Here is a 12,016-nt window from a genome sequence, read left to right on the forward strand (position 1 = left end):
CAATTATATATTAGTTAGCTTTTGCAATTGTTTTATTGAAATGGTGAAACATTTTGAGAGGATTTGCTACAGTATGTTTAATATTACACATTAATTCATTTTTAAAATAGCTTTGAGCTGTGGTTGTATTTTTCTTTCTATTGCGCTTTAACAACCATACCGGAAGTATTTAGATGCGACACCCGCTTATCTACCATGCTATGGTTGTCTACAGTTTAAATTTATCTTTTAAACTCCAAGGACCACGATGAATCGCTGCACAAAAAAATTATTCATCGGTGACTGGAATTTACTTTTCCGATCGGCGAGAAAAACACCGACAATGTGCCACTCATGTTCGGGAACGGCGCTTCTTTACCTGGGCAGGGGTCAGACCACGGCCGCAAAGCAAGCTCCGGATGGTGGGACAGGAGAGAAAGCTCCGCTTCGTGCAATTGATTTGGCTCGAAAGCTGCGGCAGGAGGGGTCCAATGCCCGAAAGCCGCGGCAGGAGGGGTCCGATACTCGAATCCTACGGCAGGAGGGGTCCAATGCCCGAAAGCCGCGGCAGGAGGGGTCCAATGCTCGAACCCTACGGCAGGAGGGCTCCAATGCTCGGGCACCGGAGCCCAACGTGTCCGCCCAACAGAAGAGGGTGATTGGCTTAAAACGGTTTAGTATGCAGCTTCAAAATGTTCATCCCAACGTGCTGGCCAAGCACCTGAGCCGAGGCGTGCTATACCAGGATCAGCACGTGGTCGCCATCAACAAACCGTATGGTGTTCCCGTCAGAGGTAAAACAATTCAATAAAGTACACAATCGACAATCTCGTTGTACAATGACAATAAAGGGCATTCTGATTCTGATATTCTGTCCCTTTGTCGTTTTTGTTTTGCAAGATTCCTCTGGGGTGACGTCCATCTCCTCCGTGATTCCTGTCCTCTGCAAAATGATGGATGGTTTGAAGGTCAGGTCCGATTCTCAGCTGCTGCCATGTCTGGGCCTGGAGAAGGAGATGACAGGTGCTCTCCTGCTGGCAAGGAGCGAAGAAGCAGCAGCTCACGTACTGGAACTCAACAGAAGTAATGAAGTACAGAGAAAGTACTGGTCAGTTTTCCTGTCCTGAATAAGCATGCAGTGACACCAGTAGTCCAAATTTGAATCGAACTCTCATTTGCCCCAATTGGCCGCTCTATTCACTTATTGGTCACAAGAATGTGAATGGGAAGATATTTTAGTGTATGGAATAGTGAGTGAAACAGCACAAATGAACAAAATTGTGTCCACAGGCTTATCACTGTGGGTGTGCCAGTGCCATCTGAAGGCGTGATTGACATTCCAATCATCGAGAGGGAAATCACTGGTTCTCAGCCTCACTACAAGGTAGACTTCCTATTGTATTTTGTATATGGTGTACACACACACACACACACACACACACACAAATATAGCGAGCCAAACTGTGTCATCTTTACAGGAATTTTCCTTAGAAACAATTCTATTGTTTTATACATTTGGTTCTGCCAACAAGCACCGCATTCCAGAAGTGTTGGTTTGCAGGGGCCGGTGGTAACTTGCGCGTGGTGTTTTGTTCTGAGACGGTGTGCTAAAGATGTACACCTGATGTGGTATAGAGTTTAAATTTGTCTTTGCAAGATATGCAATTAGTTTTTTCAATAAATAATCTGTTAAAATGTTATTTTTCTAAATTAATCTTGAGTTAACACTTTAATTTTGACAGCCCTATTTTTTTTTAATCGCAGATGGCTTTAAGCCCCGTTTACAAAATGAATGACACCGGCAGTGGACTAACTAAAGTCCGAGCCAATCGCCAGTCTCTTCCTGCTGTCACAAAGTACAAAGTCCTGGACAGTTATGGAGGGTGTAGCCTTGTGGAACTGCAGCCTCTTACTGGTGAGGAAGATTGGATCTAATTAATAAAGTTTCCAGAGGGGGTTAAAAAAAAAAGTTGTTGCCTTGTTTCCACAGGGGTGAAGCACCAAATGAGGGTCCATATGGCATTTGCATTGTCATGCCTTATTTTGGGCGATCACAAATATTCCCACTGGAGCAGACTGGCACCACAGGTACTTTAAATGTCAGCTTGATAAAATGCAATTTTTAACTCAGTTGTTATTGGCTGATGTTTTGACCCACAGAAATTACCGCAGCACGTGCTGAGAAAGCTTGGCCTTGAGCAAAGCAAGATCCGATATCTTCCGCTTCACTTGCACGCTCGTCAGCTGATACTTCCCAAATACGGTGAGGGCATCATCAGCGTGCGCTCCCCCCTGCCAAAGTTCTTCACGCAAACACTTAAACGACTGAATTTAACTTTGCCTGAGGAAAAAGATTAAACGGCTATTTTGTGACTTTGAGTGTGACTATTCAAATACTGTACAGTGTATCGCAATTTTAATAAATTGTTAACTTGTGTGGTTGGTTTTGAGGCATCCGAATATGAACGACAAATAGAACACAGTGGTCAACATGAATTCCTACGCAAGGACTTGTCCCCTTGTATTTAATCATCTGTACACAACGATGTTGAAAATGTCTTTGAGTCTCTCAATCAATCACAACCTTTGACCTGAGAACGTTTCTAGTCTCCCGAAAGACTACAAAGTAGCACTTTACCTTGAGACAACTTAGATCAAACACTTTGAAAACAGGCACAAGGTCATCTTTGTACATATCAACACAATACAAAAAAAAGTGAGCAGTGGTCCCTGCAAGGAGGTTGGCATGGTAACAAAAAGTATGAGGTTAAAGAAGAGTAAACGGTTAAATACCCTCATCTTGAAAACACTTGAAACCTGTGCAGTTTACATTCCACCCCCTAGTCCAGTCTTACATTCCTGATTTGAACCATGAATTCATCTGAAAACTTTAAAAGGACAATTTCTCTCATTGTGGGCTTCAACAACTCCGTGTGATTTGTTGAGATTTATTGAGCCAAGTCGAGGGCAGCAGAGTCAACAATCAGTGACGGAATTGTACGATCTTCCTCTGGCTCCACGTCACTCGTCTCCTTTTAACTCTCGGAAGCGGCGCCGATGATCTCCTGGATCTCTCGGACCACCAGGATACGCGCCAGCGTTTGTTCCACCTGCTTACTCGTGAGGGGCTGAGATGAGTACCACATGGGACTGTTTGGCGCCACGACGGGCTCAGGGGTCATGTAGTATGCATCGTTACGACCTTTGACGCTTTGAGGGCTGGAACGACAGGGTGGGAGGCAGTTACAGTAAAAGCAGAAATATTATCCGCAGACTATTTGTTTTGAGTGCAACTCACCATTTGAAGAGATAAAAGTCATAAAGTTTGATCGGGCAACGAAGTGGATTCTCTGGATCCTCGATCTGCTCATCATACAAGTCATCTGATCCTGTATGTTAAGCCACACAAACATTTAAAAACAAAGTGATACATATACTTTTTTTAATCACGTGGCAAACAAAGTACCTTTATGTGAACTTTGCCCTTTCAGGAGCCGGATTGTAGTTGCTTTATCCTTTGCATTGGTGGGGTTCTTCCTGGTGTGTCTTAAGACCTTGGAGAAAGCCACCTTCAGGTGCTGCTCAGGTGTTAGCAGACGAAAACACCTGTGGCAAAACCATCGCAAAGTGTTAAAAATCTACACCGAGCAGGTCTGAGCCTTGCCGCGAATAGCAGAAAACATTGATCGCAGCAAATCCTCTTTCTTTCTTGCCCATTCAGTGAAGCGAGTTCTTGTCTACTCTGTGTGCTGTGCTAAAAAGTGTTGACCGCAATCATTGCAGGCCGACTGTTTAATCTGATGTTAGCTCTCTTAAATAGGTAGGAAATTTGCACATTTATTTTTTTACACGTTAATATATATTACAAAATAAGGACATTCCATCATCACCGCATGTCGCCGCAAATAAATAAAATGCAGATTTTTACATTTTAACATGTTTCAAATTAATCAGTTGTCGGAAATTTTATTCTGCCAAATATCAGCCGAGAATCATCCTAAAAAAAGTCTATACCAGTCAGCCACAAATCATGATGTTAAAAAACATGCCAGTAAAGAAACTTACAGCTACATAGTAATTACAAATAATTAAAAAGAATCATCCTAAAAAAAGTCTATACCAGTCAGCCACAAATCATGATGTTAAAAAACATGCCAGTAAAGAAACTTACAGCTACATAGTAATTACAAATAATTAAAAAGACGTTGTGAATGACAAAATTGCAGTCGATTAGGATGGACGGCACCATAGGAGGAAAAAAAAACTCACTTTGTGGTGAAGTACATCAGAGTTGTTAATAAAGTCCACGGTGAATGTGCACCAAGCTGTTTACATTCCCACAGCATCTCCTCGGTCACATGACTCGGAATGATGTAACCTTGCAACAAGCCAAACACAAAATTAATTCCTCATGTCCTAAAATATACAAATAATGAAAAGGGTTAGTGATGGGAGTTTTTTGTTTCTTTTTACCTAGAGGGTGAACACTGGGCTTCCAATCCGTGAGGATTTTATGTAAACTCTCACAGAATCGAGTGTAGTATGGATCAGAGAAAATATCATCCACGCGTCCGTTTTCAAAGAGATACTATACATTAAAAAAAAATAAAATAAAATACAATTAAACAGTGCTTCAACCACATGCAGCATTCAATTACCAGGCTGGAGCAAAAACATGACGAACCTTTTGTATACATAAGAAGACATAATAAAGAACATCTGGAGCAAATTGTTCCTCCTCTGATCCTCTGGCTTCCTGCGTCATGAGTGCAAGACCAAGATTCAGTTCAGCTACTGCACTGGAGATCAAGTCTTCTTGAAAGCGCAGCGGTTGGCGACCTGCACACACAGACGTCAGCATTTGTTGTTGCACAAATTCTTTTCAAGGTCCACCAACTCACTGGCTGGGATTTTAGAAGCTGACTTACGTCCAATGGGGGCAAGCTTTGTCTGGTCTTGCTTGCTTAGCTCGGCATTTTTTCTCTTGACCCAAAGGCGCCACACCTCCAGGCCTTCATCAGGCTTCAGTGAGATCGGAACTAAAATTTCTGCTGATGGTTCAGCATTACCGTCGCTTTCTCCTTGTTCCTGTACAAGACAAAAACAATGAATGTTTTTTTTTTTTTTAAACCATTACTCCTTTCAGAAAAATGCCTTCAAACTTGTTAGGTAAATTGCCAAACAAAATGGTTTTGTAGACCTCAGAATTTATTCTACAGCTACCATTAGCGTTTAAGAATTTATCGTTTTGGGACCGAATTAATTCGAGATCGTCAAAGCTGCATTTTTTTTTGCCCCACGCTCACGAAGCAAGTCAAACTAACTACCGCCTCACTGATTGATTCAGAAAAAAAAAAACGTTGCGCTGTCGCCCGTAGTACCAGAAGTAATTTCTTTGGCTGTTGCTTGAATGCCAGGCGCCAAGCTATCATTAGTACGAAAATTATCACAAACAAGTTGGAGGCGAAAGAGGAGTCGCTAAGCGTGCTAATCGCTAAAGTAAAATACAGAGTCGGGAAAGATCCAAAATAAGTGCTTAGGTGTACAATCGACTTAACAGAAGTCTGCCGAGAACCGCGTTCGGTCGGAGAGCCAGCAGCTATCAAGAGAAATGCATTTCATATCAATACGTATCTAGGCATAAAATAAGACGATGGCTCCCGTACATGATCAATTTAGCAGATGCTTTCAGATCATTTTGATCATTTGGAAGTAAACGCCGTGAAATAAAAGTTGGACGTCTCAACTTCAGTCTCATATTCATCTTTTGATCTGAAACACGTCTTCAGAACACAACAAAAGCAAAGGAAGTGACCTCGCCATTCCAATACTTTTGGAGGGGGCTGTCAAACTACGCCGCTTCAAACAAGTGGTTGGGTGGGACAGTGGAAGGAAGCTGGAGAATGTAAGCGTCAGTGGGACAAAGACTAAACAACACTAGCTGGATTTTATTTTTTTTTAAGGTGGGGGCCTTAAAGCTTATTTTCACAATAAAGAGGTTATTGATCGCTTACAGCTTGTCTAAGTAGACATGCGCATTTTCACTTTTCAAGCACAGTGTTGGCGTATTCGTATTTTATAAAGTGAATGGCACACGTATGTTGCAGAATAAAAAGCGACAAAAGGACAGATCTAACCTGAAGTTGGATTTGCTGTTCATTTCCATCCTCTTGGCTCTGTTGCTGACTGGGGTCCCATATGTGCACCGACTGCGTTGTATTGTAAGTCCCTCCTATTGTCTGGACAGCTACCGGGATGTGAATGTTCCCATTCATGAACTGGGCGGGAAACAGCGTCTGTACGATTTCTTCCTGTGTCCCACTTGACACAGCCTGCACATCTGCAGACCTCGCCGAAGAACCGGGCTTGCCATTGGAGGCGGCGAGTTGCACCGTGTTGTACGTCTCTTGCGGGATGGCGATGTGAGTCACGCCCTGCTGCTGAGCGGTGGAGTACACGGGGATGGTCCACGTCTCCCCTGCGGGGCCGGTGATCGTGCCCGTGGCACTGTACAGCTGAGTGCTGTCAACTGTGAGCAAATCAGGCCGCAGTGACACATAGTTTTGTTGCTGCCCTTGAGGGATGGCGACGACTGTGGCCACTTGCTGCCCCTGAGGGACGGCGTAGGACACCGTCAAGGGAGCGTCGACCTTGCGCTTCTTGGCGGGCGGAAGAACTGATTGGACGGTACCGGGCCGCCTCTCGGTCTCCCTGGGAGAGTTCTGTTGCGGAGGAGGAGATATGGCCTCTATGGTTTGGATGTGGATCTGCTGACCGTCTGGTAATTGTATCTGTTGTCCATCTTGTAGCTGGATGTGCTGTCCTCCCATGAGTTGAATCTGTCGTCCATCTTGCAGTTGAATCTGCTGTCCTCCCTGGAGCTGGATGTGTTGGCCACCTGGTAGCTGAATTTGCTGCCCGTCTTGCAGCTGAATCTGCTGTCCACTCTGGAGTTGGATTTGCTGTCCATCTTGGAGTTGGATGTGCTGTCCACCCTGCAGTTGAATCTGCTGTCCATCTTGTAGCTGAATCTGTTGCCCGCCCTGCAGTTGAATGTGCTGACCACCCGGCAGCTGAATCTGCTGTCCGCCTTGTAACTGAATTTGTTGGCCAGCCTCCAGTTGAATATGCTGGCCATCCGCTAGTTGGATCTGCTGCGTACCTTGCAGCTGGATTTGGTGACCACTTGCCAACTGAATCTGTTGCTCGCCGCTTACAGCTGCAACCAGCTGTGCCTGAATCTGGTCAAACAGAAAATGTTTCGTAAGAAGCGATCAGAATGGCATCATGGAAGCTCTATGATGAGCTTGAAGGTGTACGGTGGAACTTGGAAATTTACAATTGGCAGCGAAGGCCAAGCTCTTTGAGTGTTTTGTCAATAAAGAGAAGGATAGCCGAGCTGGCCAAGTAAGATAATGAGAAACTGAATTTATTCTGTTGTCGGAAAACTGAATACAGGTCTCCGTTGTGGCGGCATTTTCAATAATACAAGAACTTTATGTGCAGTACAAAAGTGGCTACATTTAATCTTGATTTGCCATGCAGGCACCCACAAAAAAATACTCTTTGTACATTTGTAATATATTGCAAGTTGTTTGTCACAATGTTTATGCGCGACAAAGAAAAATATGGCAATGCATATTAATTCTTATCAACAAGCCTCCCTCTGCACTATTCATCCTTGTTGCATCATCAAAGAATGAGTAAATCTTTATTAGCAAGCGTTTATAATTAAACAGGTATCATTTTTCTTCATTTGTAAAACAGTTAACATTAAAATATAACTTCAAAATGTTTGCCTGTACTAATAATAAAGGGGATTTTTATGGGATTTTTTTCCAAACTTCAAACAAAATCAAGAGTTTGCTGGCTAAGATTCCACTGCACTTTATTTTGATATGTACCTGCTGCTGCTGCTCCTCTGTGAGCTCTTCCTGTGGCACAAGTTGAGTCGTCGACATTCCTTGCATGTCTTGTTGAGCAGACGTGGCCATCTGCAAGACCGACTGCTCCTGGATCTGGACCTGGCACAATTGAAGACAAAAGAAAGATTAACAAGCCAAACTATCACAAATGACACTGCTTGAAATGAAGGGTGGGGGGGGGACTAACTTCAAACAAAGTCAAAATTCTAACTTGTTTTAATATACCCTGTGTACTTTTCCAAAGCTCCATTTTGATTGACACAATCAGAGAGCTATTTATTTTCACTTCTTTACAGCTCATTTTGGTTCGGTGGTGTGCCGTGAGATTTCCGTAATGTAGAATTTGATCTCAATAAATGTTGTGTAACACTGCAATATTGGATTAAAGCAGGTGTGGGCAATTAATTTTGCAAAGGGGCCACATAAGAAATTGGAATGCTCGCCGAGGGCCCAGACAACATGCTAACCTCAACTTTGTTCTGTTCTATATAATTTTTAAAGTCATTGAAAAAGCATATTCGTTGTTGCAATACAAAACCAAATTGTAAGCGGTCATTAGAATTCCTTCTTTACACTTAGGACAACTACGGCCATTTTTGCTCATCTCTCTTATTTGGGGAAAAAAATGTTGTTAGGGAAGTCGGAAAAGTCACTCAGCAGTAGGCAACACTGCAGACATAAGATGTAACTCTTGCTCACAACCTTGCTTGTATTAGAGTCCACACGTGTGCACATAAAATGAAAGTACAATTTTCAAAATAAAAACATCATATGATTTATGTTTTTGTTTGACTTCATGGTCACTGTGAGGGCCATTCAATGACACTCTGAGAACACTTTACAGCTCCTTCAGTGACAGACTTTTACACCCTCGCTGTACCAAAGAGAGATTTCGCCGCTCCTTCCTGCCGACTGCTGTCAGACTTTTTAACAAGAACATTGGGTCAGGCCTACAAACGGCAGGGCATTAGTGCAATTGTGCAGTCCTAGAATGCAATATACACTACTACTGTACTTTCAGCCAAGGGTGTACTTAAATATTGACCAATGATGTATTTTGTTTACCATTACAGTATTCTTATTACAATACTTCTATCACTGTAGTATTTCTACCACTGCAGGATGTTCACTATTACAGTACTTTTATCATTGCAGTACTTTTATAATTACGGTATTTCCTATCATTGCGGTACTTTTACTATTACAATACTTCATCATTGCAGTATTTTTCCATCGTTGCAGTACTTCTACCATTATAGTACTTTTATCATTGCAGTATATTTTATCATTGCAGTACTTTTACCATTACAGTACTTTTATCATTGCAGTATTTTCTATCATTGCAGTACTTTCCTGTCATTTCAGTACTCTCACCATTACAGTACTTTTATCAGTGTAATATCTTTATCATTGCAGTATTTTCAATCATTCAGTAGTTTTTATCATTACAGTGTTTCCCCCTCTGTATAATGGACAGGCATTAGGAGTGTTTCCTTACACTTAGATACGTTTATACTGTGAATATTTGCATGCTTTTTATGAATGTCTGCTGCTAATGTTATACATTAACGGCTACATTACGCCGCCGACTCTGTGTGATCTATATCTTTGCTGCTGTAACACTTCAAATTTCCCCATTGTGGGACTAATAAAGGACATCTTATCTTATCTTAGAACAAGACTTTTGGTGGGCTGGATGGGCCCGCGGACTTTACATTGCATTGATTAATGCCTGGGTCACATGAATAAAGAGAAATCATTTTTTTGGGAGGGATGGCGGGGGGTTGCGCTAAGAAATATAAACCCGACAAATTACTGGAAAAAAAGGAGTCTACATGGTGTTTGGTGCTAATTTATTATCATTTGGACTCCAGAGAAAACGCAGCACTTTTATTTTTGTCAGCAGCCATTTACTTTTCAAACTGATTTCACCGTGACAGATATTTTTGGGCACCAATTGGTATTAAACAACAGATAATGATACAGGTGTATCAACAAACCTGCACTTGAAGCTGCTGTTCTGGTTCTGAATGCATGGAAAGCTGAGGTGAAATCTCTGTAGAGGTAAGCTGGACCTGTCAGAAGCAGTAATTAGAACACATTGGACTCAATATAACTAATGAAAGAAGTCAATAAAGGATACTCTTACCGGACAAGCCAGCTCCAAGAGAGAGCCAGCTACCTCTGTGCTGTCAGTGTAAACACAGTTGTTTGTCTGCTCCTGGTAAACCATGGCAGATGTGGTGGTGGTAGTGGTGGTGGTCGCCCCTCCCTGCTGACTGAACTCCCCCTTGGAGAGGGACTCCAGGAACTCCTTCATCCTGTGCTGGGGTACAGTTCGGGCCTTCTGGCGCACGTATTCGTCAAACGAAACCACACCAGCCTCCTGCTCGTTCATTGTCAATGGACCTGGAAAACAATCAAAAGAGGGGATCTTCTTAGCACATATCCTTACAAGCAGTTATACAAACACGTTAATTAAAATGCTCTTATGTTACACTGACCTGTCATGACGGCTTATATTTTTTCACTTCCAACACTTACTTCATGAACTCTATCAAACTACAAATGCCTTACATATGCTATGCATTTTTTAACAACCTTTGGATGGTGTAAATTCTTGACTCTTACCTTTTTTTTCATAAAGTGTGCCAAATTAAATCACATCATCTGACTGTTCAGTGCATCAGTTTTGCACTTGACCATTATTATATCAGTTTTATGCAAACTTGGGAACCTGGCTTTATATAACTTTAATTAATCATTATTAGTCCGTTTCTGTGTTTAGCGAGCTTTCCAATGAGATGAGCCTTTTCAAAACAGGCATAGATTAATTATCATTCAAGTTTGAATCTCGGCTTCAAAAACAATTAACAACAACAATTTCGATACGTTGTCTTTGCATGAAGACGTTGGCCAAGTATTGGTGCATTATTTGTCACAGGAATGTTACTTGGATCACTGGAATCGTCCTTATATGATCTGTCAGACCGTGCTGGTTTTATGTAAATCATTCATCTTTGCCATTAATTTTACGCACATACGTAAACAAAATGAAAGAAAATTAGACCTTTGAATGGCAACATATATGATGAACTGGCGCCGTCGTGTTTAAATAATTGCTACGATCGTCAACTTTTTATTTTGAGAAAACGACCAGTTCCTGCGTATGTTTTTTTTTTTTTAAACATCGCACATTACGCATAAAAATACCCATGCTTCAGCTCACGTTCAAACCGAACGTACATAAGCTAAGCTAACTGCTAACAAGTTAGCATAGCATAACACAGCTAGCCGAAATAAATATCCTCGGCCCAAATGGTTACCTAGCTCCATGAATATGTCAAATATCACATGATTAGACCCCGTTGACTGTAATATGCAAAAACTAAACTACACGAGCCGTCACCTTGTAACGCAACAAGCCTCCAATTTTACATCAGACAACATGACGCTAGCTAGTGCTAACGTTCGGATCCTGTCATGCTACCTTAAATAAAACGAAATCGTCTCCTTTCCGCCAAGGCACGGTGTTTAAAAACTAAAAAGCCGATAATCGTCTAGCAGCTACCATCAGCATGCCATCCACCCCGTCGCACAGTCCATGCAGCGGCAGAAGATGCAATTCCGCCAACAATGCTACGATTAGTTTGCAACAACAATTTCACAGCGGCGGTGGTGAGCACGCAGGCAGGCGAGGTCTCTGACGTCTGCGTCTTCTTTTTTTGCACGGAGAAAACCAGGCGGCTTTCGATGTCGATTAACGAGGAAACCGGGCACCAGCAAAGAAGCGAACCTTACTCATCCACATGCATGAAGATTGTCAACGACAAAATATGCAGCTGCGTTCTTTGTGGTCCCACCCGTGATTAAAAATGTGATTAAAAATTGACAGAAGAATGGGCCCTGAACAAAATCACACATTTAGTAACAATTTAATATTACAAGTATTTAAAAATCGGCTTTTATATGCTGATTTTCTCAGTGGGTTAAGTACATTTTTATTTTATTTTTTTTTATGTTCCTGAGAAGCAGCACGATACATTACTTGTAATGCAGAAGTACTGTTGTGGAATTGATAAGCAGCACACAGCGAACTGTCTGAAATATTT

The 12,016-nt window shown here is 42.1% G+C and overlaps 2 protein-coding genes across 5 annotated transcripts; one reads left to right on the plus strand and one right to left on the minus strand.

The window, feature by feature from the left end:
* Window positions 1–2: 2 nt before the first annotated feature.
* On the plus strand, window positions 3–2,415 carry rpusd4 (RNA pseudouridine synthase D4). The gene is made up of 6 exons (XM_088309270.1): window positions 3–773; window positions 880–1,087; window positions 1,270–1,363; window positions 1,744–1,894; window positions 1,970–2,067; window positions 2,140–2,415. Exons 1-6 carry the CDS (start codon window positions 248–250, stop codon window positions 2,335–2,337), a joined length of 1,275 nt encoding a protein of 424 aa, XP_088165396.1. The 5' UTR covers window positions 3–247; the 3' UTR covers window positions 2,338–2,415.
* Window positions 2,416–2,471: 56 nt separating this feature from the next.
* LOC148327503 (transcriptional regulator QRICH1-like) lies at window positions 2,472–11,748 on the minus strand. Of its 4 annotated transcripts, none has more exons than XM_088309872.1 (12): window positions 11,476–11,748; window positions 10,054–10,313; window positions 9,905–9,979; window positions 7,884–8,003; window positions 6,117–7,220; window positions 4,908–5,067; window positions 4,664–4,818; window positions 4,453–4,567; window positions 4,249–4,357; window positions 3,446–3,585; window positions 3,278–3,368; window positions 2,472–3,198 (listed from the first exon to the last, which is right to left on the minus strand). In XM_088309872.1, exons 2-12 carry the CDS (start codon window positions 10,300–10,302, stop codon window positions 3,015–3,017), a joined length of 2,502 nt encoding a protein of 833 aa, XP_088165998.1. In that variant the 5' UTR covers window positions 10,303–10,313; window positions 11,476–11,748; the 3' UTR covers window positions 2,472–3,014. The 4 variants fall into 4 exon arrangements, with proteins under 4 accessions (XP_088165998.1, XP_088165997.1, XP_088165999.1 ...); XM_088309871.1 differs by having other exon boundaries at window positions 11,395–11,748; XM_088309873.1 differs by having other exon boundaries at window positions 11,314–11,748.
* Between the last annotated feature and the right edge of the window lie 268 nt (window positions 11,749–12,016).

The sequence above is a fragment of the Idiotropiscis lumnitzeri genome, chromosome 11 (genome assembly GCF_059441095.1).
Source record: "Idiotropiscis lumnitzeri isolate Australia: NSW breed Sydney's pygmy pipehorse chromosome 11, RoL_Ilum_1.0, whole genome shotgun sequence".
Lineage (NCBI taxonomy): Eukaryota > Metazoa > Chordata > Actinopteri > Syngnathiformes > Syngnathidae > Idiotropiscis > Idiotropiscis lumnitzeri.